This window comes from Delphinus delphis, chromosome 16, assembly GCF_949987515.2.
Source record: "Delphinus delphis chromosome 16, mDelDel1.2, whole genome shotgun sequence".
In the NCBI taxonomy this organism is placed as follows: Eukaryota; Metazoa; Chordata; class Mammalia; order Artiodactyla; family Delphinidae; genus Delphinus; species Delphinus delphis.
Window position 1 is genome coordinate 32,584,377 of NC_082698.1, and position 26,275 is coordinate 32,610,651.

Consider the following 26,275-nt stretch of genomic DNA (forward strand, 5'->3'; position numbering starts at 1 on the left):
AAGTAATAAAGGTACAAGAGTGACCTTTTTAAAAAACAATACCACCAGAATTTATGTCCAAGTTAAACACTAAGCAGTCACCTTTGGGTATGATATATGTGATACAAAGGTGCTCTGGGTAGCCCTGGTCCTTTCTTGGTGCTGTTTTCAGAGTCTGTAGTACTGTTGTTTGGACCTCCTATAGCTTATGTTTCTATCTGCAACTCCCTCCCGGCAGGGCGCCTGCAGAGAGGAGAGTTTAGTAACTGTCACTGAATGAACAGATGGAGAGATTGATAAACACAAAGGAATGTGACACAGCCTAAGGCCAAAGGAATCTAAGTCCTGGGCTTCCCCCTCCCCCCACTGTGGACAGATGATAAGGTTCTGGAAGGGATGTGGCATCCATGTCGGCAAGCAGACTTTTCCTCAGATAGCTAGTGTAATCTCTCCAAGTCCACCAGACATTCAGACAGAAGCAAGGAAGAGAAGAACAGGAAGTCCTTCAAATGGCATCCACTGGCAAGGCTGATCTTTGTGACCCACTTTTGATATATGAGGTAGTCTGTGCTTTGCTGAACATGTCTGTTACTGGACATCTGTATGTCCATCCCATCCCCTATCCACTTCCCTCCCTTTCCCTTCTTCTATCTCTTTTTCCTCCCTCATATCCTTCTATCCTTTTTTTTTTTTAGAGGAAGACTTTGCATTCAAAAAAAATTCCAATTTTCTCACAGCTGAGGCAGAGAAGGAGAAAAAGGAATTTACCTGTGTATGATCCACCTGAGCTAACTGGGAAGATGAGAGAGACCTTCGAGGCAGGTGAGGTGCTGTTGGTGGTTGATGCAGCCTGGAATCGTGGGAAGGGATGGGGGTGGATGGGAGAAATGAGCTCTGAGGGCAAGAGCCAGGAATAGCTCTGTCTGGACCCCCATCCTCCTGAGGTCTGCCTTGACCCAGGGGCCACCTGCAGCTCCAGATGGCTCCAGACGAGGGCACCCTCCCCAGCTCCATTTCCCACAGTTCCCTCCATGCCCCCTCCCTCCTGCCAAACCTGACCCCTTGCTATTCACTTCGGAGAACCATCCTGATCTAAGCCTCTGTTCTTGCTATTTCTGGAATGTCTTATTTGCTCCATCTCCACCTTTTTTTGTTTATTTGTTTTGGACAGTGCGCTAATCACTTTATATTCATTAGGTTCATTGATTTTATCCTGTTATAATTTTCTGAGGCAAGTATCTGCATTGTCCCCATTTTACAGGCAGGATGATACAACTTAGAAAGGTTAACAGAAAGGTTAAGTAATCTGCCCCAGGTCACACAGCTTGTCTGTTGTAGATCTGGGATTTAGGCATGTCTGTTACCAAAGTGCACACTCTTAATCACTAATTTTTGCCTCATATGTGTCACAGTACAGTGTAACCACATATTCGAACGTCAGTCTTTCTGTCAACTAAATCAATGACTCCTAGAGATGAAGGACACTGCCTTTTTTCATTGTTTTCATCCCTGGCTAGGACAAAGCCATGGCCAGCACTCAGCACATGTTTTCATAGTGTGTTATATTACCTTATATTTCCTAGAGGTGGGCTAGAGACAGGGTAAGAGCTTAAGAGGTTGGGAACTTACCAAAACCCTGTCTATGGAAAATGTGAATGCTCTCTGGAACTTTTCCAATCCAGTTCCTGAACATGAAACACACTTCCAGATGGTCTAACTTGGGCTTTAACATCTCATTAGCAGAAAAAAAAAAAAGGTACTGTATATGTTTTAGGTTCAGAACACAATCCATGTCTGGGTTTGCAACTGAGGTGTTGAGAGATGCTACAGAAAAGGACAAAGACCGAAGAGCACGCAGTTATATCAGACTGGAGTGAATCAGTGAAACAAGATATTAACCCACTTAAAGACCCCTGAGGCCTCCAGCCTTTCCCCTTGGATAACTCTGAAAGGCGTCCAGTGAGTTCCAGTTTGGGCAGGGGTTTGTTTATTCTGCTTGGTTCAAATCAGGGCTATGGATCCCTCATGGTTTTCATGTCCCTAAAGGTTTTCCACATTTGGGCAAGATCTGTGCTTTATGGAAGCCCGAGGAGGCCCCGCTCCCAGCCCCTTGGGCTGAGCCGACTGCGTCACCCCTTGGCACAGATGCAGAGGTTTTCACAGTGGGGCTGTGTCATAGTAAAAATGCCTCCATTCTTAACCAACCGTAATTTTTATTACATTTCATTTTTCTCCCCATGATGCTAAATTTTCATGACCAATCTTTTTCCGGTAAGCACTGCCCTGTGCCAACGAAAATTGTGTGGGTTCACACTGGCTTCTGGCCCTTTACTTTGAGTGCACCATTCCTGATCCGGGAATACTCATGCAAGTTTGTAACTACTACTCTCCCTCCTTCCGAGGGTGTCCCACCTCCAGGCTCTTGACCTATACCATGTTTTTGTTGGTCTCTCCTTCCTAAAATTCAACCTGCTTACGAGCCTCTGATGGCTTTCTAATGCTTTAGGTCCAAATTTTCACCTTGTTCTCTCCAAATTGTGACCACATCTACCAAATTAGCCTTACGCCTCACTGCATCCGCCCACAGATCATTGCTGAGAATCACTTCCTCATTGTTTCCCAGGCGCTGTGCTCATTCCCACCCTGTACTTTATCTCGTGCCTGGAATGAGACCCCCAGCAGAAGCCGGTTCAAAGAAGACTTTCCTGCTTCCAGCCCAGCCTCCTAAACCCATGAACTGAAATCCTCCCTAGCATACCATCCAGGGCACACAAATGTAGCTGTCTGCAGGGTCAGACGGGTGAGGAAATGAGACTTGAGCTGGGAGGGAGACAACCCAGTGGCGGGGCCAGGTATATGGGAGAGCAAGCTGGTGTGTCTTGCCTGGGGGTGTGCATGCACCAGGGCCAGTGCAAGGGGCCAAGGGAGAATGGTGGCCCAGAGGTGTCAGAAAAGCCAGAACTCCACATTTTAATGCAAAATTTCCTAATGTAAAGAAAATACTGCAGCTGTCAAAGAAAAAGCCACATAGCCTGAATTTGGCCCACAAGGGAGTTTTTGCTCTCCTGGTCAAAGCAAGACACTGCTATGACTCAACACTCAGTGAGTTTGGCTTGGGGTGGGGGAGTGTTAACAGTCCCCCTGGGCCTGCAGGGGGGAGTGTCTTCAATCCCCCTTTCTAGTCCACACCATAGCCTGTCTTCTAAACTTCTTGGAATACAGTTCCCAGAAAGTAGAGAAAGCTGGGTCACTAGGTTATTCCTCCTTTGCCCACCTCCTCAGAACAACCACACAGCACTACAGCTCATACAAGCTGCGTCTCTCTTTCAGAATATCATTTATTTTCAGATTCAATAGCCTCGACAGTTTTAAATGTAAACATTTTTATTTGGGGTAAAGAGCCCCAGAGAGGCAGTGTAAGTGGGGGCATCTCTAGTTGATTTTTGTCAGAATCATCCTTTTGAAAGAGAAATCCTATTGTGTCTCTTCTTCTGTTTAAAACTCTCTGATGGTTTTCCATGGCTCCTAGGGATACAGACAGGAGCCCTTAACAAGACCCTGCACTATCTGGTAGTTTGTTTTGCCTCTCTGTGGCTTAGTTTCTTCACATGTAAAAATGTAAGTCTTAAATTAGATAATATTAAAAAAACAAAACAAAAAAAACACTTCTGAGAGTGCCTGGCCCACAGTGAGTACCCAGTACCTGTTAGCCTTTGTCACTCAGAGTTCTTCTGACTTTTCTGAGGAAACCTGCAGATCTCCACCCTCCACTCAAACCTCAAACTTGCCATACTCCCGGCTGCCATGGGGCCTTTGCACAAATGATTACTTCTGCCTCGAACACTCTTCCAGCTCCCCTTCTCTTAGTTAATATCTATTGGACCTTTAGCCCTCAGTGGAAACATCATTGCCTTCTCTGCCTGGGTTTAATCCCCCTTTTAGAGGGTCTCACACAGTCATGGCCCTTTCCCTGGTAGCATGTACCATGGCCACAACTTGTCATTTATTTTTGTAATTACATGATTCCCTACTGGTCTTTAAGCTCCATGTGGGTAGGGAAAATGTCTGTTCTATTCTTAATACCTGGCAGTGCAGATGTTTAATAGTACTTGCAAGGTAAATGAATTTCAACCACTAGCAGCCTGTTCTTGGTGTGCTGGGGTATGATGACCACAGAGAAGAGGGCCTTCCCCAAAGATAGAGAGAAAATAGGGGCTCCTCTCTCAGCGTGAGGGCTGTGGAATGGAGAGGCCCTCATCTCTTTGCTCAGGAAAGAGACCCCAGACCCTTCAAAGCAGGGCTAATGCAGAGACTGGAGCCTCTCCTCTTTACTCCTTTTCTCTTTTCTCAACAACAGTGTGGGTCCACTTTGCAGAGATAAAGCCCTAAGGAGCACTTGCCAGTAGGCCCAGGGGTATGAGGGCATATAGAGCAGTGACAGAACCAGACAACAGAGAAATCATTCCATGGCTGTCTGCCTCACTGTGGGATAGGGCAGGACTTTCCTGCTCAGAGGCCAATGAAGATCAAATATGCCTTGTGTGGCTCTCAGATGGTCTGTCTTCTGCCATATACCTTTAGTCACATACTGAGCAGGGCTGGGACCAGCCCAAATGATTTTTGTAAATGATGTTTGAAAAATAGCCATTGCTGGTAAGTTAACTTTAGATAGTCGTGATGCTCACAGGCTCAAATCAGATGGGTTCAAACGTGCTCTTCTGGTTTTATTTAGTACAGGTAACTGTGTGTCAGCATAGAGTTGTGCACAGGTATTCATTTACTCATTCTTTCACTCAACAAATATTTTCTGAGACTTCCTCTCCCGTTTGGTTGATTCTGTGCTATGACTGCTGACTCAGCTGTAGAAGGGAAAAGCCTTCCACCCACCCCCATAGGTACCCATATCAAAGAATGCCTGAAATAGCCTTGAAGTCCTTGGAGGTCTCTAGGTCAAGGAGGCAGCAGGTATACAGACAAGTGATCAATTTTGTAGTCAGACGGACCTGTGTTCAAATTGGGGGTTCCATGTTGTACTTATATATGTATGTACACACACACACACACACACATACACACACACACACACACGCTCAGGACAGGCTGAGATTTGAGTGGGAGATAAAACTGGAGGGTTTCCTAATGGTTAAGAACTTGGATTGGGAATTAGACAGACTTGGGACCAAATGCTGGCTTTGCCCCACTAAGCCCAGTTAAAGGTTTTGGTTCTAGAGTCGGCAGTCCATAAGCTCAGATCTTATGAGCTGCCAGAGTCTCTGAAACTTTTTATGCTCTCAGTTCCCCTCCATGTTCTCAGATCATCCACAATATCTGCTTGAAATGGATTTTAGATGTCTGCTTATTAATGTAAAAATGTGTTTCTCTGTATAAACTGGGGACCCATGACTGTTACCAAGGGTGTTTCTGGTGACTGTAAAATTCACAGGTAGAGCCTCAGAGAGGTTGAAGCATCCATTTGTTCAGGCTATCATAGAATCATTTATGGGATTAATATTATAGAAATTGTTCTCTAAAAAGTTTGTTGTTATAATGAAATACAGAGCTAAAAGACTTAAAATACCAAATATGTACATATTTCCAGTTGGCAAAACATTTTAGACCTTCCAGAAGATGGTAAAATCTTCTGTTAGAATTTAGTCCATTGAAAACTAAACACTCTTAAAATGCCCTCTTACTACTTTAACTGTACTAGTTAAGTTTCTTGGTTTTAAGACTCAATTCTGACAGAAGTTTAAATAATGACTCAGACTATCCTGAGATCTTCTCTTTTTTTCCTCTTAAATATTTGCTACTGACCCACATGTTATTATAAACAAATTATAAGCATTTTCCATTATGTTCTATAAATGTTCCCATGGACAAGAATTTTCATAGCTCATTTAAATGAGGTTTTTGTTCGTTAAACAATTTAAAACACTCAAGAGGATTAGGTACACGTACTGAAAAAAATCTCATTTAATTTTATTGTAAAGAGTAATCCATCCATCTTCATAAAAATGTACAAATTCTAACTTGAACACTAAATTTTATACCAATCTTAGTAGACATGGTGCCCAATCCCAGCAATAAATGCTTAGCATCTTTTCTACTCTGGAGGGAAGAGAGATATCAGCAGAGAATGAAGCTGAAACAACAGAAGCATCATAATATAGGTGAGGGCTTGTTTTCCTTGGTTAAATAGATATTCACATTTCTCCAGGCTCTAAAATGGTTTTAGAAACCTCAGACTTCACTCAAGATGGTACAGGGACTTCCCTCTGAGCCCCTACATCCTGTTCTTATCTCAACTACAGCATTTATTTACGGTCCTAAAATTGCATGTATACCTGTCCATCTCCTCCACTATCAGGTGACTTTGTCTTATTCACTGTTTTATCCTCAGGGCCTAACACCGTGCTTGGCACATAGAAGATGCTCAACAAATATTTGTTAAATGAATTAATGAGTGGCCTGATGCATGAGTCCTAAGGCAAACCATACAGAGGGGCAGCCTCCAGCCTCTAGATACCTCCTTTCAAGTGTCCCGTAAGATGCTACTTCTCTGAGCCCATAGCCAGGGAGACCTGGCTAAGAGCAGAGACTTACGGCTACCAGGGGATAAGGTGGCAGTGGGAGGGGGGAGACAGGGGAAAGATAAATTGGGAGATTGGGATTGACATAGACGCACTACTATATATAAAATAGATAACTAATAAGAACCTGATGTATAGCACAGGGAACTCTACTCAATACTCTCTAAGGGCCTATATGGGAAAAGAATTAAAAAAAAAAAAAGAATGTGCATATGTACTGATTCACTTTGCTGTACGCCTCAAACTAGCACATTGTAAATAAACTATATGCCAATAAAAATTTAAAAAAAAATAAGAACAGTGGAGGGCTGGCATTTCACAGTGTTGGCAAAGGGTGGCAGCAATCATCATTACCACCATCATCACCCTCAGCATCACATCATCACTGTAACGTTTACTGAACACAAATTAGATGCCAGATACTAGGCTAAGTTCTTCATATACATTATCTCATTTAATCCTCAGAACAACTCTGTGAGGTTGTTGCTCTTATTCCTGCTTTAAGGTGGCAGACACTGAAGCCTAGAAAGGAAAAGTCACCTATTCAAGATGACACAGTGTTGAAGTCAAGACTCGAACAAAAGACAGAATGATGCTCCTGCTCAATATTTTTTACCATGAAGCAACTCAGAGGCTGAGAGTCCTACAGGACGAAGAGAGCCCCAGATAATACTTGTCTTATTGATTCTGAGCCCCTCTCTCTGCTTGCTTCAACAAAGCCTCTGTCCCCCTTCTCATTTGAATGTGAGCCCCAAATGGTCTTCATTATGGCTGCAGAAAACAATACCATTGGAAACAAGCGGCTTGAATCCATCAGTCTTCACACAGGTTCCAAATGCCTCTTTTTAAACGTCACTCATGTAGTAGGTGCACATGGAAATTAACATTCAAATAGTAAGGATGGATAGGAGGTGACAAGTAAGAGGCCTCTCTTGGAGGTAACCATTTTTGCATGATTCTGTCTATTCATTGGCAGTTATCTCCTAACTGTAAAAAAGGTTTTCATCCCATTTAAAAATATATATTCTCTTCCCTTTCAAGAAGAATACTTTTTTTTTTTTTTTGCGGTACGCGGGCCTCTCACTGTTGTGGCCTCTCTCGTTGTGGAGCACAGGCTCCGGACGCGCAGGCTCAGCGGCCATGGCTCACGGGCCCAGCCGCTCAGAGGCATGTGGGATCTTCCCGGATTGGGGCACGAACCTGTGTCCCCTGCATCGGCAGGCGGACTCTCAACCACTGCGCCACCAGGGAAGCCCAAGAAGAATACATTTAATCACCTCGATGAAAGATGAGGAATTTGGCCCATTCTCCCCATTACTGCAAGTTATATTTTTTTAGTTTTATTTTCCTATTGGTAACTGTATGTTTCAGCTTTAAATACTATTATTAATCTTCTCTCTTTACATTTCAATTTAAATGTATTTCTTAACTCCCCCAAGGTTATTCATCTGCTCTTTATCCTTCTCTAAACCTTCCTCTTTCGGGATCAATGTGGTGATTTCTTTTCTTTTCTTTTTTTTAACATCTTTATTGGAGTATAATTGCTTTAAAATGGTGTGTTAGTTTCTGCTTTATAAAAAAGTGAATCAGTTATACATATACACACATCCCCATATCTCCTCCCTTTTGCATCTCCCTCCCACCCTCCCTATCCCACCCCTCTAGGTGGTCACAAAGCACCGAGCTGATCTCCCTATGCTATGCAGCTGCTTCCCACTAGCTATCTATTTTACGTTTGGTAGTGTATATATATCCATGTCACTCTCTCACTTTGCCCCAGCTTACCCTTCCCCCTCCCCATATCCTCAAGTCCATTCTCTAGTAGGTCTGCATCTTTATTCCCGTCTTGCCCCTAAGTTCTTCATGACCATTTATTTTTTTTAGATTCCATATATATGTGTTAGCATACAGTATTTGTTTTCCTCTTTCTGACTTACTTCATTCTGTATGACAGTCTCTAGGTCCATCCACCTCACTACAAATAACTCAGTTTCGTTCCTTTTTATGGCTGAGTAATATTCCATTGTATATATGTGCCACATCTTCTTTATCCATTCATCTGTTGATGGACACTTAGGTTGCTTCTATGTCCTGGCTATTGTAAATAGAGCTGCAGTGAACATTTTGGTACATGACTCTTTTTGAATGATGGTTTTCTCAGGGTATATGCCCAGTAGTGGGATTGCTGGGTCGTATAGTAGTTCTACTTTCAGTTTTTTAAGGAACCTCCATACTGTTCTCCACAGTGGCTACATCAATTCACATTCCCACCAACAGTAATGCAGCGATTTCTTATTCCAGTTTGTTTTGGGAAAACATTTACTTACTAACGTTGAAAAGTCACCTTTAGGACTTTTTGATTTAAAATAGTTATGAATTCAGTTTTATACGTGGTATGCAAGCTTTGGGAGGAAGGCTTGGAATCCAGTTACTGTTGTTTCTTTGGGTATAGAGTTTCAAGTAACTATCTTGCAAAATGAGTTTCAGGAATATGGCCCACTCTGAGTTTCTGTAACTAGGACTTGACATTTTTATGATCAGCTCAAACAGAGGAACTCCAAGTGACTGGGTTGCTGTCCTCACCAACCATCTTTCTGAATTCAACGTTAGGATTTAACCAACCCTTAATTTCTTGATTTCTTAAAGCGATGGGAAGGATGGATGGGCATATGATCCAATAATTCTATTAATTTTTGCCATTAGTAACACGATGGAAGGATTTGAAATTATTTTTTTAAAGATAAATTCATGGTCATCTTAAACCTAACTCCGTTTAACCCCACTACACCCATTCAGTCTCCACATTCTATTAATTCTACTTCTTACTTACACCCCTCTGCTGCTTCCCAAGGATTTCGACTCTTTGGTACAGTGAACAGTCTGTGCACTGCACAAAAGTCCTTACCCGAGTGGAGGGGAGGTCCGAGATCCAGCCCGCATGCTGTGCACTAAATGATATGTGTGGGTATGAGCCTGCATCACCCTGCAGAGAGTGAGGAGGGGGCCTTTTCGTAATTTTTACCAATTACTAAATGTGCCAGCAGCACCCTACCTTGCCTTAGCAACAGCCTCCTAAATGCCTCCAGTTCTCACTGCTCTTTCCTTCCATCCACCTTCCACACCAAACATACTCACCTGAAGTATCAGAGACCCTAATTCGGTGGGTTTGGGGGTGAAGCCCAGAAAGCTATGCTTTGGACACTCAGGCTGGGCAATTCCGATGCAGGTGGGCTAAGGGTGACACTCTGAGCAGCCCCACCCGACACTGCAGCCAGATGGATCTTTCTAAAAACACAGTCTGCTCACATCACACGCTTCCTTAGAACCCTTCAGTGTCTCTCATTACTTACAAGGTAAAAGCCAAGCTCTTTATCATAAAATACAATCCCATGGAGACGTATTTTCTCCCCCCAGCCCAGCTCATGCCTTCCTACTTACTCCCTGCATGCCCCAAGATTTGGCCAGAACAGCCTGGTAGACCAGCAGTCCCTGAACACACCGTGCCTTTTCCTGTCTCATGCCTTTACACCTGGGTGCCCCGTTCCCTCTGCCAGTTACCATCAGCTCCCCTATCTGTCCCTGGCCCTCCCGGAGGAGTTTCCCTTATCAGTCAACACCCCAGGTCTCTATTCCAACCTAGCAGACCTCTCTCTTCACAAAGCCCAGCTGGGGTCCACTGCGGAAAGAACAGGAGATTGTGTTTTTAATGGGGTAGTAAGCTAGGAGTGAATGGGCTGATACAGTTAGGGGGGCTCTGCACCCCCACAGGCAACAGTGTCTGAGGAGGAGGGGAGAGGAGTTCAGACAGGGAGCAAGAAAGACCCCAGAGATAACTCTGCAACCATTCCAGCACCTTGCACTGACAGTAGCTTTTGAGACACTGAATATAGCTTTTGTTCCTGCTTGGAAACTTCCTGAATGTATTTGTATTTTCATTTTGTATGAGTCTGGTATGTTAGTGCAAACTATAGGTAAATTAGTGTTTTCTTTCTTTGGTTCTAAAATGATCTCATTCAGTTAAGTGTTGCAAGGAACAATGATTACATGTTCCTTGATTCTGTGAACACATCTGCCACTGGAATCCACGAAGGTTTACGGACTGTCTGTTCTGTGCCCGGTCCTGTGCCAGGCAAGGTGTTTGTGGGAGAGGAGGATGGGGCCGAACAACTAAAACAAAGCAGAAATGGACAGTGCCATTGGAGAGCTGCAAACATGTCTCCCGCACGGCTGTGAGCAAAGGCCTTGGAGAAGCTTGACCTGGGTTGGCTGCCCACACTTACTATCTGGGTGACCTTGGGCAAGTCACTTAACCTCTATGAGCTTCAGTTTCCTGGTGCTAATATTTCTTCCTAACAGGATTGTCAAAAAGACTGTCTTAATTTCTTAGTGCTGTCGTAACAAAATACCACCACTGGGATGGTTTAAAACAATGCAACTTTATTCTCAGTTCTAGAGGCTAGAAGTCCAAAAGCAAAGTGTTGGCAGGGCCATGCTCGCCCTTGGACTCTGGTCAGAATCTTTCCAGCCTCTTCCTAGCTGCCAGTGGTGGCCGGCAGTCCTTAGTATTCCTTGGTTTGCAGGTGCACCACTCCAATCTCTGCCTCTATAATCACATGGGTGTTCATCCCAGAATGGTCTGTCTTCATCTCTTCTTTGGATAAAGGAGACCAGTCACTGGGTTTAGGGCCGATTCTAACTGAAAGTGACCTCATCTTAACTCGATTACATCTGTAAAGATCTTATTTCCAAATAAAGTCCCATCTGTAGGAACTGGGGTTTGAACTTCAACATATTTCTTTCAAGGGACACAAGTCAACTCACAATAAGGACTAAATGAAATAATGCAGATGAAGGGCTTGGTACACTGCCTGAATCACAGTAAGCACTCTACAGGCTGTCTGGTTTCAAGTGCTCTATCACGGACTATCTGTGTACACCTAGGCAAGTTTCTTCATGTCTCTGGGTCTCCTAGTAGACAGTACCTCCCTCATTGGACCATTGACTAGTCAATGAAATCACACATATAAAGCATTCAGAGTAACACCTGGCACCAAGCAAGAACTAAAAAATGTTCACAATTATTACTGTAATTCTAATTTTAATCCTTCCCTTTACCCAACTTTCTCTTTACAGACGAAAGAGTTTAAAATTTCAGAGAGGGGCTTCCCTGGTGGCACAGTGGTTAAGAATCACCTGCCAATGGAGGGGACATGGGTTCGAGACCTGGTCTGGGAAGATCCCACATGCTGCTGGAGCAACTAAGCCGGTGCGCCACAACTCCTGAGCCTGCGCTCTAGAGCCCGTGAGCCGCAACTACTGAGCCCATGAACCACAACTGCTGAAACCTGCGAGCCTAGAGTCCGTTCTCCATAACAGGAGAAGCCACTGCAATGAGAAGCCCGCAACGAAGAGTAGCCCCCGCTCACTGCAACTAGAGAAAGCCCGCGCGCAGCAACAAAGACCCAACTCAGCCAATAAATAAATTAATTAATTAAAAATAAATAAAATAAAAATTCAGAGATATCAGTAATGGGGATGTCATCTTGAAAAACTTAAAAAATAAATGTAATTCCTCTGCTTCACCCTCCTTCTCCCCCAAAAGACACACAATTGTTTCGACTCAAGAAGCATCATGTCTCCAGTAATACCTGAGGTAGGTAACTTCGCTCTTCACTGGAGCTTTGGAGACGCTCCCCCTGGTTATAAGCATGGGTGTGGAGTCACACTCCTCAGTCACACCTGAGCATGTTTAGGTACATCTCGACATGGAGTCACACTCCTGGATGACACCTGGCCACCTGTGTCCCAAGGCAGAGAGCTTTTGTCTTGTGCCTACCAAACTCCCCAGCCCAGTGAGCTACAGACCCTACCATCAACTGACTAGCCTTGCACTTTATGAATCTCTTGAGGGTAGTAAGGGCTACCTCAGTAGACCTGAAACCTAATATTACATCTTCTCTGGAGTGAGAAATATTATTTTACAAGTTGAAGGCTTCCAGATGTGATCTTTCACATTCTTCCCAGAGGTGACACGGCCCTAGGCCATAGTGGGCAGTGAATGAACACTTTTTAGTTGATTAACTGGCACAAAAACATACCCCAAGTTACATTAAAGCATACTTTAACATCAAAGGAATAATTTCAAGGTCACAAAACTAGTAAGTCAGAGGATTTCTTTAAATACACTTAAATCTTGGAATTAGAACTATGGACATGCCTTCCCTTGCCTGGTAGGCATGTAAAGGGTAATTGTTTTGATTATGAGGAAGTCAACCAGGACAGCCTTAATAAACTAAATTATTTATGAGGTACAAGCACATAGTTCAAATGTGTGTGTGTGTATTCCTATTAGGACGTCTTATTTTTATACTCAAAGGCATTTACTTTAGAAGAAGACACAAATAGAACATACTTATTGCAGTAGAAGAAAATAAGTTGAAAATTTATTAGACCTTTCTATCAGAAACAGAGTACCCCCATTTTCAAATAAGAATATTACATCTGTAGGGCAGTTTTTGTTTTCATATTGATATTCTATTTATAGTCTATATATGATGGATAACTTTGTTTATTAATAGCTATTCTATACCTACACATACCCAAACTGGTTAAAAATGAGCACTGTCTACTACATAATTTAAATATGGGTAACCATGCTTTGTCCTGATAATATATAAATATTTAATCCTTTAATTTACAGACTTACTTAGGAACAATTTGAGAAGGAAAAATTGAGTTTAATGTACTAAATTTATTATATTGGCTGATACAATACGCACATTTGAAAACATTTAGCCTCCTTATATTGAAAAGTCCTCCCCTTCTCACTACTTTTTTTACTTTTGCTATTTCAGTGCTTTACATTACTATCAATTATCTTATTCTTTTCTCTCGCTTTTTACTTTATTGTGATTTTGTAATTTTTAGTAGGGAGTACAATGGAAAAAAAGAAACAACAGCAGGTGGATTTAGAAAATGCATTCCTGATTATTGAAGTTAATAATTCTTTTGGCTGCCACTGCTATACAGAGTTGGTCCTGGGATTCTAACAAGGTTAATGGGAAGGAAGAGAAGGGGAACCAGATGGGAAGTAGAAAGATCTTGATTGTACTCAACTAGTGGAAGTCCCTGACAGTCCTTACACAGTCCCTGGTGTAAGCTCTCCATTTTCCATTTTGAGACAGTACATCCTTGTAATCAAGGGCATACCCTTGCTTTCGATGCTTCATATCAGAAAATGTTTCTCATTATTTGGCAAACTTTCCACTTAGTAGATGGACCATCCTCATTGGTCCTGCAGGCAGAAAACCAGGAATGTACTGACTGTTGGCTGTTCTTCTAGAGCCACGTGTACCACTGGAGGTGTGCAAGCTGATGGAGATTTCAGAGTTAGCAGAATCCTGTAGACTGTGGTAAAGCTGCAAAGCTGCAGAACTCTGACTAATCAACACTTAAGTTACCGATTCCTGACTTGTGAATGCCCTGTGAATAATGAAGAACGGGTTGCACATTTTCTCCTCCTATTCTCACCTACTATAGGCGGCTCCAACCCTCATCTTGTAATCATAACCACTTCCAGGAGACAAGTTGACTTGGGGCACCTGCAGGTCACGTGAAAAGCTGTCTTCATATTTCTTTTTCTTTTTCGGTTCTTTCTAACATCTTAATGGACCTGACACCAAAGACCTACAGAACATGTTCCTCCTCCTTTTTAAATTCTTCAATTCTTTTGTGTGTGTGTGTGTGTGTATGTGGTAAAACACATATAACAAAAACGTCAGCATCCTTACCATTTTTAATATAGTTGAGTGGTAATGAGTGCATTCATAATGTTATGCCACCATCACCAACAATCCATCTCTAAAACTCTTTTCATCTTGCAAAACTGAAACTCTGTACCCATTAACGGTAACTCCCCACCCATACCCACCCCACACCAGCCCCTGGCAACCACAATTCTACTCTGTCTCTGTGATTTTGATTATTCTAAGTGCCCCATATAAAAGGAATCATACAGCATTTGTCTTTTGCCCTCCTCCTTTTTTTCTACCTTTTCCAACTCCATTTAATCCACTTCAAATGTGATCTCTCTCATGGAAGAAGTCATTCTTTTTGACCCTCTTTCTTATCCTTTCCCTCTGGGAAAAAAATTATAAACCCTGCCCTGCCCTCCTTTCCCCTTCTTCATTCCATTTATAAGTCTCTCATTAAAAGAAAAGAAATAAAACTTACTGGGATAATAATTTTCTGAATCTTCCATGTTAGATATGAGTTTCAAAAGATAATTAACTATAACAACAGAACTACAGATGCCAACATCTAAAATCTCTGAAATGGCCCAAAGTTCTTTACAAAAGCTCCATAAAAGTTTCAATTTAACTCTACTCATCTTAATTAAAATTATTTCCCCTCAACAAGAAATGTCTTTTAACTCACTTGTATTGCTTTTCCTGGAGGCTGATTCTCAGTATTCTAATAATTGTGTTTTTCTCTTTGTTCCATGGGAAGTGTGTAGATTTCAGCTGTGTTATGGGTTAAAGGGGTTTTTGAGGACTAGAGTCTGGGAACCAAATCACAACATTTAATACTGATTCTCCAGGAGGGCATTCTAAGTTCCACACAGCTCCTGAGAAATGAACTTCTGGAACACAAGTCATTTATAAACTGGGGACTGAGTGCGTTACACACTTCCCACAGATTTTCATTGGTGACAGACAGCTGAAAGTTGTTGGCCTACTCAATGCCACAGGACACACACTGAACAATAAAACAAGCAGAAAAGCACTGCACAGCAGCCAAGCATATCCTCTAGACCCCCTGATGGAGTATACGACCGACAGAGCTCGACTCAACTAGTCAGTATGCTGAACCTATAGGTTCCATAAACACTCCACGACTTTGAACAGCCATGTGTGGGTTTTTTTGGACACATTATCTCTCACTGCATGTTAAAGAAATGTATGTTTCACTGTGGCACATATAGACTTTGAAAACCCCAGGGGAGTGGGCCCTGAAGTTGAAAAAGTTTTCCAAGAGAGCAAGTCAGAGCTATAGAAATTAGCTTGGAGCTGAAGCCAACTGGCTAATTGTATTCTTCAGCAGAAGCTACTAACAGAGGGATATCAGAAGCCATTAAAGAGCTGCAAAACAGAAAGTAAAAGAAACTCCCAACTCTTGCATAAAACCCCCATTTAAAGATAACATATTAGCTGATGATCCAAGGAGTCTCAGAGATGGAAATGCTGATAGGAGTTCTGATCTGAATACAGACAGGCAAAGAGCAACTGAAATCAAGTTATTATCAGGGCAACAGACACCTTAACCAGTGGCCTCCTTTTTTCTCCGCAAAGGTCTGTGTAAGACTGGAGGCAGCCTGCCTTGGTTGGGGAGCCTGGAGATCTGCCCTTTTGCAATTAATGGGGAAGAAACAAAGTGGCTTTTATTGACTTCTGTTTGTTTGCGGCCAAGCCATTTGTCACATGGAACATTAACTCTGTCTCCAAACTCTTTGAACACTTAGAGCCACTTCCACATTATTTGGCATTTAACTCTCTGCAGTCTGTTCTTTGAACACTTGGTGCATGCAAATGTGGCCTCCTCATTAGGGTCATAAACCACCTAAAGGGGAGTAAATTCACTTGTACTTTATTAGGATCTCCCATAACACCTACACACTGCTGGGCACAGAGTGGGTATCTGATCAACACAGCTTGATTAACTCACAGGAGAAGGTCCTCACATAGAGTCACAAGCACTGAAGCAATGCCAACTCTACACGCTAATCTCAGCCCAAATTCCCAGGAAGAGCACTGATGGAGAATGTAAGCTGGGCAGTTACCAGGAGCCGCATTAGAGTAGGGAAATCTTGAATCCCATGTATAGGGGAAACTGCCTACTACCTAGAGACTGCAAGTTCCTCGGGAGCAGGGGCTATGTTTTGTTCCCTACCCAGCACCTAGTAGGGGCTCAAAAAACATATGCTGAATGAATGAAACACATATGAAACCAAGTATCTCCTCTTTAGTCTCTTGGATTAGTTGTCCCACATTTTGTGTTTTTCTTCATTCATTCTTTATAACCAATCCACAAAAGTGAAGGTGACTCTAGAAAACAAATCAACATGGCACCCACTCAGGTGTGAACCCCCTCTAGGGCTCGCCCAAGGGGTGTTGGGAGTGGGGAGGTTGAGGATCAAGGAGGGAGGCCACTGGCCTGATAATCGCAGGTCTGGGGCTTGCTGTGGAGGGACAAGAGCTGCTCTCCTTGAGAGAAGTGGCCGGATGTCAGATTGAGCTCTTGGCAGCCCCCAGGCAGTGGAATGCTGCTCTGCGTGGTCCCCGTCTGGCTGGCAGCTTCCTGCCAGGGAGGACTGCCAAGCGGGTGGTGACAGCTGTGCAGTCCACAAATCTCCAAGGTTCTTTGGTGCACTGCCATCTCTGACTTGCCTTTCTGCTACTTGTGGGAAGTCGCTGGGAAGTTCTGATCCCATTTTCCATTGGCTTTCATTTTTCAGCAGGACACCTATCTTATCTTTTAAGATGGGAGTCACTGGAAGATGGCCTTTAGCTCTGCTGGTCAACATGAACCAATTGATTCTGTGTAGAAACGAGAACTATATTCCACTCTATTTTGAATGAAACGGTTGGTTTTCACTGTGGCCACGTGACTACACTTGTTTACAAGACTTTTTTTTACAATAATTGACATCTGTCATAGAATACCACTAGGAGAAACCACCTATCTGGATAACTTAGAAAAATTAAAGATAGCCTTTTAGCTATTTTTGAAAAAGAAATTTCAATATCTTAATGCTTATTATTTGGAATGTTTATACCTTAAGGGATTTTGATAGAGGACTATCTTTTTATATATTCTCTTAAAGCAGCTATCTTTTCTTAAAGTTGCTGATACGTGGACTCAATTTTCCATCAGGAGATGCAATAAATGTTAACTTAGATTCTTTTCTGCATTCAAAGACGAAAAGTTAAAAGTGAAATTTCAGACATTACCTTTCAGCATCATTCGTCCGGTGGATCCTCCAAAAGAACTGAGAAGGCTACTTCTTGCTCCTAAAGATGTGGTGGCTTCTAGCAGAGAGCCGGCGATGTACTGAGATATGGAAGTCCTTTGGAGCGTGGCACGATACTCACAAACAGTGTCTTGGACACATTGCTTTAAGCACGGACCAATGCTAATCCTTTCATGGGCTGTCTCGGAGGCTGGGAGCTTTGTGAAGAAATGGAGAAGAGATCTAATTGTCTCTGCTGTTTCTTCTCCCCTTCTCACTGCACTGTAGATCTGTGAATAGCACAAAGTACAGGAAGTATTAATCTAGTTTCTTAGAAAAGCAAATTAACTTGTTGACAAAATGCCAAGATGACTTATTAAGAAAGAAGGCTCAGTCGCTCTAAGTGCAAACACTCGTGAACACTGGACTCATGCATTAACCTGAACATTCTACAGACACCATTTATTTGGGAAAACTATGTGTAGTTATGAAATGGGCCATTCAAACAAACTTGCTATCAAACAGAGCACTTACAACTTGTACGAACCCAAAATATATTCAGCTCAAATTTCTTCTCCTCCTCAGCAGAATAAAGCTCGTCTAGCGGGACAAGGGCAAACCTTTCCTTTTTGTCCTCCTGGATCCTCCTGAGTGACTCTCCCAGATCTATCTCCAAGGAACACTGCAGACTGATTCATGAGGAATCTTCCCTCCATGCTCAAAATGAAGTAAGGATGAGATGGTTAAGGGACAGGAGAACATCTACATTTCTCTCTCGGGCGTAATCCTTCAATCTGTCACCTTGGATCAAAGTCTTTGAATACTTTTTCCATATCCAATGAGTTGACAGATCCTGCCCGCTTTTCCTCCTCTGTCTTTCCTTCTGTCTCTGCCACTATCCTGACTTCCTCTTTCCCTCATCATCTGAATTCACCAAGAATTATCTCAAGGAGGTTGGATTATTAGGACAGTCTCCCAGCCATAATTCCAATCCATTCCAATACAGTCGTTCAACAGGCATTTATATAGATCTGTTCTGCGAGAAGCACTGAGATAAAAGATGTGGGGCGTGTACAAAGAGTAACACACCTCTTGTGCTACAGGACTTCACAATCTAATTTAGAAGATGAGACCTGAAAATTATGAGGTTTGACATTATTTCTGGGAGGTTTGGGGTTTTGTCAAGGTCTCTGGGAAGCCAGAGCCTTCTGGGTAGTGTATAAGCGACAGGGAAGACCGATAACATGGGGTGGGTTAATCCAGCTTTCTGATGGTGGAATAAAGGTTTTACTGTATCGTGTTGTCTCCATCATGTCACTTTGAGCATCTTGCCTTGGTTGACTTGTCATTCATTCATTATATCAATGTTTATATACCAGTTATGTGTCAGACCTGGGTAAGTAAGACAGCTTCTCCCCTCAAAGAGTTCACTGTTAATAAGGAAGACAGATAAGCAAAAAGCTCATAGTAGGGTGGAAATTAAGGTCACCCCCTCTGTTGACACCAGTGAGTGGCCAGGGAAGGGAAGACCCTTGTATGCCCTCCAGACCCTGCATGCACCCTTGTGATGCTGCACACTCCGAATCTCACCTTAACTAGAGCCCTTGGGTACTCAAAATGACCCCTGTTGAGCTGTGCTGAGTCCTTATGAGACCCTAGAATGTACCCAGAATTCCCCCTGATATTCAAACTGTGCTGACACCCTAGAGTTCTACTCCGCCTTCCTCTGCCTACGGGTATATACTTGCTACTTGAAGGCAGACTGCAGATTCTTTAGCTTTAATTCTCTGTCATTAAATTTCTGGTGGCCAGTGTGGCCACAGAGATGGTGTGCTGGGACAGAAATAGCCCAGGTTTGGGGTCAGGTATATGGGCTGCCTTGACCAGCCAGACAGGATACTAGTTGCCCCTTCTTAGAGATGGTGTGGGATTCACCCTGACAATACACATAAAGTGCTCAGTCTAGTGTCTAGAAATGGCACCCATTACTATTGAGCAAGAAGAGAACGGACTCTATCCTCAAGGATCAGCAGGTGGCCGTTTAACAACAGAGCACAGTCGATGAAATTCACTGTGATGGGGTTATACCCTTGCTCTTAGGTGCTGCTGGATATCCTCCTAACCTTATTTGGGTGTATTGTGAGGACAAATGCGGGTAGAGAGCTGCAGAGCTCAGGATGTGATTTTCTTCTCTCAGCTCCAAATCATACAGGCGATCCCCAACACACTAACTCTCGAGACAGTCCTTCAGAAGTAAATGTTCTAAACATTCAGGGAAAAGAACCCACTGTGAGATTTGATAGCTAAAGAAGGATTCAGAGGGAAAGAAGATTTAAGCTGTGCCTTGGAAGACAGGCATGGCTCTAACTGGGGCAGTTGGGGGAGGCAACTCACAGGGTAAGTAAAGGTGAAGAGGCTGGAACAGTGAATGTGTCCTAAGGACAGTGCGCAGAGCAGGTATTAAGAGCAGGGAGTGAGTGTAGGGAAATAACTGGGAAACTGGAAAGGTCAGTTGGCCTGATAGAGGAGAGCCTTGAATGTCAAGCAAAGAGGTTTAATCCATCAGCGGTGGGAAACCGTTCACTTTTTTGCTTGTCTATTTGTTCGTTTTCATCAGAGGAATGATCCTAAAAAGGTTTTATTTTACAAAGACTAACATGCTGTTGGTTCCTAGTTGCCAATGTGTTGACCCACTTTCTTTACTTGCCAAGCTGCTCCGTTGGCTCATTATGGCCACACTCATTACCCGATGTGTTCCAGAGTCCATCCCATGCCTTCAGAGCGTCCCAATGTCTCATTCAGTCCCTTATCGATCTTTCCCAAAGTGTCTTCCTCACATCATTAGACCTAGATGAACTGCATGAGATAAGGACTCCTTGATCATGGAAGTTTGAAAAACTCAGTATGTATTTCTACTTTTGAAGACTTACATTGCTTATTAAAATATTAACAACAATTAAAAGGGTCAGAGTAAAGAAATCTATTTTATTTTGTTGAACTGAATGTTTTGAGTATTTCTCATGTTATCTGACCATGGATTTTTGTTAAAGAACATAGCCTGCGAATGCAGCACTGTATGGAATAATTTGCTCTAATCTAATGGCTGTTTCTTATTCTCATGTCCTTGACCTCTGTGGAATCTCTGAAATAGACCATCACCCAGCTTTCTCGAAGTCCTGCCTCTCTTATCATTTCAGTGCTCCATCTTTGCCTTATACTTATTTTTAAAAATTAATTAATTAATTTTTGGCTGCGTTGGGTCTTTGCTGCTGCACGGGCTTTCTCTAGTTGTGGTGAGCGGGGGCTACTCTCCGTTGCGGTGCGTGGGCGTCTCATGGCGGTAGCCTCTCCTGTTGTGAAGCACAGACTCTAGGCGCGCAGGCTTCAGTAGTTGTGGCACACAGGCTCAGTAGTTGTGGTGCATGGGCTTAGCTGCTCCGCAGCATGTGGGATCTTCCTGGACCAGGGATCAAACCCGTGTCCCCCACATTGGCAGGCGGATTCTTAACCACTGCACCACCAGGGAAGCCCCTGCCTTATTCTTACTAAAGGTTTCCTCCTCAGGCCCTTAGGACAGCTGTGATACAACAGAGAGATGCCAACAAGCGTCTAATGTAGGGGGTCAACAATTGGCTGGTGAACCGTGGGCCAGGTTCACCCAAGGGACCTGCTTCATTTGACACACACCGTTTTAAAATCAGGAAAGTTTATATACACATCTGAAGTTAGAGCATCATCTGAAAAATGGAACAATCTGGCAACACTGAGCATTTCCATGAATTCTCAGGTTAGTGTCAGTCCCCATCACTCTCTAGTGAGCACACCTGGCCAATTATCTGGTCACCATTAGTATATGTGTTTGTGACACTTGCTTTAATGGGATATCGATATGGAGGTAGATACATACAGTAAACCTGTACTGAGCTCCTCCAATCTGTCCTCTGTGTGCTCTTGCCTGTGCTGGTTTCTGAGAATACAGAGAGAAAGCCATGGCCTCTACTCCTAAGGGCTGCTGCAGCTCACCTGCAACATATATAAATGTTATGTATATATTAAGTAATTGTTCAGCATTGCTATCAGCTGTTTCCAAGCCCTCAAACTTGTCTGAAGAAATAAGAGAGGAAGAGCTCCCAGAATAAAGCTCTGAGCTGCCATCACTACTGCTAACACCCCATCCACGAAGAATCAGAAAGACAGCTAAGGTTCTACCATCATCTGGACTAAAACATGTCATTCATATCAATACTGGATGAACTGAATTCAAAGTGCTTGTTGGAAAAATGCTGAAATATGGATGAAGTGGTGGTAGATATGGCAGTGCTCAGGGTACATGCTAAAAATAGGCTATAACCTCTTATTAGATCATCCAGTTAAAAAAAAAAAGCAATTGTGGAAAATCCCATATACATAGAATGGGAAGAGGAGGCAGTATAAAACGGTAATTATGAGTGTTGTTCTAGAGTGTTGGTTTGAGTCCTAGCTCCTCTGCTTCCCAGCTGTGTGACTTTGTATGATTTGCTTTCCCATTCTGTGCCTCAGTATGCTTTTCTCCAATAGGGGCATATAATAGTAGCTGCCCCATAAAGTTGTGGTAAGAATTACAAGTTTTTTAAAAAAAATTTATTTATTTTTGGCTGTGTTTGGTCTTCGTTGCGGCGCACGGGCTTTCTCTAGTTGCTTCGAGCAGGGGCTGCTCTTTGTTCTGGTGCTTGGGCTTCTCACTGCAGTGGCTTCTCTTGTTGCAGAGCATGGGCTCTGGGCCCATGGGCTTCAGTAGTTGTGGCTCGCGGGCGAGCACGGGCTCTAGGCCCGCGGGCTTCAGTAGTTGTGGCTTGCGGGCTTAGCTGCTCTGTGGCATGTGGGATCTTCACGGACCAGGGCTCGAACCCATGTCCCCTGCATTGGCAGGCAGATTCTTAACCACTGCGCCACCAGGGAAGCCCCAAGAATTACAAGCTTTGATAAACATAGTAACATGATTGGAACAGCCACTTGGTAAATGCTCAACAGATACTGGTTTTTATGATGATGGCGATAAGGATGATTGTGGTAGACTAAAAAAATGGCCATAAATTATTTCTTTCATTAATTCCAGGCCAGTCTTGTGGTTTACTTAACCGATGGGAATTTAGTAAACGTGTTGCAAGTGAAATCTTGTGTGTTGGAGCTTGCTCTCTCTTGCTGCTTTTGGGAATTCTGAGACAACTACCATGTGGAGAAGCCAGAGCTGGCTTGCTGGAGGATGAGAGACCATGGCCCAGTCACTCCTGTCACCTTTGCCAACAGCCTGCCAACAGGCAGACGCATAGTGAGTCCATCCTAGATCCTAGATCATCCAGGGGCTAGTCTACCTGCCATCATAGATATATGAGAGAGTCTAGCAAAGATCAGTTCATCCAGACGAGGAGAACCACCCAGCCAATTCACAGAAACATGAGCTAAATAAATGATTGTTGTAAAGGTCACTATGTTTGGGGAGTGCCTTGTTACACAGCAAAAGTTAACTTACATAATGATGATATGTTGGGCACAATAATGAGTATTTCCTTGCATGAGATTTGAATCCACACACTAGCCCTATGAGACTGATTCATTTCGCAGATGGGGACAGTAAGCCTACAGAGGTGGAGGAACACAGTCAGCTTTACACAGCTGATAAGAGGCTGAGCCAGGGTGGAAATTGTGTTTGTTCAACTCTGTAGTCCGGCTTTACCCATTGCATTAAACATGGTCACACCCAAAGCCCCAACAGTGGGATTCAAGAAAACATCATTATTTGGCAAGAGTTTTAAGTGATGTTAACATTGCCATTGCTATTGTTTTTGTTCATGATAATTCCTTTCATGATCACCCTAAATTACTTTGGAAAACAGTCAAGTTATGACTAATGAATGATCAAATATGTTTCCTTTATATGGAGATTTATAGTTTTAAATTACAAGATAAAAAAATATAAACTTTATCTCACTTGATTAATGTGGTAATAGAAGGTGCTGAAAACTAGAGACACTACTGCCCTATATGGGTCAATATCCTTTTTGAGATAAAATCAACACGTCACAACAAGGCATCTAACCTTGCTAAACAGATGTGTGTCCATCCATTCATTCAATAATTGACTTATATTTATTGAACGTATACATTGTGCCAAGCCCAGTGACTTGGGGATCCAGGAGAGAGCAAAAAGAGTTTTATTTTAGTGGGGGAAGGCAGACAATAAACAAGTAGACCAAATAAGTTAATTAAAAATTGCAGACTATTTTAAACAGTCAAGATATATTTCGGATATGGACTCTACAGGACTTGCTGAAGTCATTGAGAATGAGGAAAGGAAAGGAGTCAAGGTTTTTATAGTTGACCATTGTGGAGTTCTTAGAAATTATAAGATTTATACATATTTTTTAGATTCCACATATAAGTGATAACATACAGTATTTGTCTTTCTCTGTATGCATAGGGAATATAGCCAATATTTTGTAAAAACTTTAAATAGGGTACAACCTATAAAAATATTGAATCACTATGTTGTACACTTGAAACTAATATAAATATTGTAAATCAACTATACTTCAATAAAAAAAGATTTATATAGAGAGCTATAGATCAATGTTGCAAACAGTGCCCCTCATAGTACTTATGTTTAACCACGACTGTGAACTGTGAGTGGATCCTCTCCCTCGAATTATACTACTCCCATTATGGCAGGTGCTGTGTTTGAGCAGAATGACCTTGACATTATGATGTTACTTGCAGAAAAGCAAGCAATACTTAGACAATACTCAAGAAAACATTTGAAATTCCTTGTGACTGAAGAACCCAGCACTGGGACATCAAGTTCAAACCCAAAACATAATAAAACAAACATCCAAGGCTGAAGAGAGCTGGGTAATTCAGAAGGAGTGCACTGAAAGTCATGAAGTAGCCAGACACACTGTGTCCACAGCACTCACCCAGGAGGAAAGCTCCTTCCTCTATACAGCCAGAAAGGGCTTTGTCTTTACTTGACTTCTACTGGGGTCAAAGGGATACTTGACAAGGGGAGTCAATTTTGTACTTGTTCTGTTTCAAAAGCTATCTTTCTAGGGTCAGAGCTATGGGAAATCATGATGTTCCAAAATCTGATGGCATATCTTCTGAAATCTTTCAGCAAGAAGGAGGCTTGTTACTTAGGTGTCCATTGACTCAATAATAATACTTGTAATCACTGCAACATTTATTGAGTGCTTAAAATGAAGCAGGCACTGAGCACTGAGATATGATTTCACTGAAACTCCAGAAGAGCTCTAGGAAGAGATCCCACTATTACCACCACATAAAAATAAGGAACTAATGTGCACACATCTGGGACTCTGCATCAGGACCCTCCGTCTCTCAGCCAGTGCTGCTAACCACCAAACCAAACAGAGAATCCCATACTACAATTGTCAAAGAAACCACTTTTGAGAGAGGGGTAATTGTAGTAATGATCCTGCCACCTCTCTTTATTGTCTGTCTCCTCCCTCTAGAATGTCAGCTTCATATGGACTTTATTTCCTTTTTCATTGCTCTATCTCCAGGGTCTAGAAGTGTTTGGCATTATAGCTTCTCAATAAATAGTTCTTAATTGAATTAATGAATGTCTTATATATCTTCCCCAAGAAATTGGCTAGAATTCTCTAGTTTTTGGGTCATGACTTTATTGGACTCATCTGAACCACAGGTGGCATTGCATTGTCACCTGTATTTGCTGAACACCAGATACAGAGGTCACATGAAATGGCACCAGTTCTTTACAAAACACTCAGAATAGCTGTAGCCAGATGAGGATCTGATTGCTACTAACCAAACGTGATCTGTTCTGAGAAAGTTACCAATAGTTTAATACTATTCCCTTATCATTTGCTGTTTGGCTTAGAGTTGAGCGTGTTTAATTAGATCTAGTCTCCATCCTGATTTTTCATGAAAACAATGACTTGGAAGGATAATGGGGCTTAAAAAAAACAAGATACGGATTCGCATATTGACTTTCCTAACTCAGGTTAATTCAACAAATGTTGAGTTATAGTTACAGAGACTATGGCAGATGCTTGAGAACAATGATTTAAAAAAAAAGACAAACTCTGTCCCGTGACTGAAACCCACCCCTCTCTCATAGGTTTCTTATCTTTAACATGAAGGGGTCAACTAACATTATCCCTACATCCCTCTTAGTGTTACTGTTTGATGACCAATACTTCTCAGCTTTCTTAAATGGGGGGATGGAGGATATTAATTAACCTTAATTTTAATGATAATTTTGATCATCATTATTCTTGAATTTGGTGTATAATTAGGGTCTCCAGTTTCCTTCTTACTTATCAGTGTTCTCCTTTAATATCAGTTGTCCTTTCTCACTAGTGACTATATATCTACTTCTAATAGCTCTCTTATCCTCCCCATAATGTGATTCTTAAAGTAGTCTGAGCTGGAAAAACACATAATCATATCTATTTGAACTGTGTTAACTGAGAGTTAATAGGATGGGTAGGAACACAGGAGCCTCCCACATGGAATCAAGTGTGAGAGCTGTGGTTTGCAAACCCCTTTAACTGGTCTCATGGGTCCCTTTTCTAACTTCTGGAATCCAGAAGCAGTGTTCTAGATGGTTGTTTGATTTCCATCAAACAACTTCCATGCTGGAAGTTTGATTTCTGATGGATGTGTGTGTCTAAACAAAATG

At 42.5% G+C, this 26,275-nt stretch overlaps 1 protein-coding gene across 2 annotated transcripts in view; it reads right to left on the reverse strand.

The window, feature by feature from the left end:
- Positions 1 to 26,275, reverse strand: part of PLCE1 (phospholipase C epsilon 1) — a 314,859-nt gene that overhangs the window by 142,181 nt on the left and 146,403 nt on the right. For both annotated transcript variants that reach the window (XM_060034444.1, XM_060034443.1), the window contains exon 3: positions 17,579 to 17,867. In XM_060034444.1, coding sequence (XP_059890427.1) covers positions 17,579 to 17,867 — 289 coding nt within the window. The remainder of the gene's footprint in view (positions 1 to 17,578; positions 17,868 to 26,275) is intronic.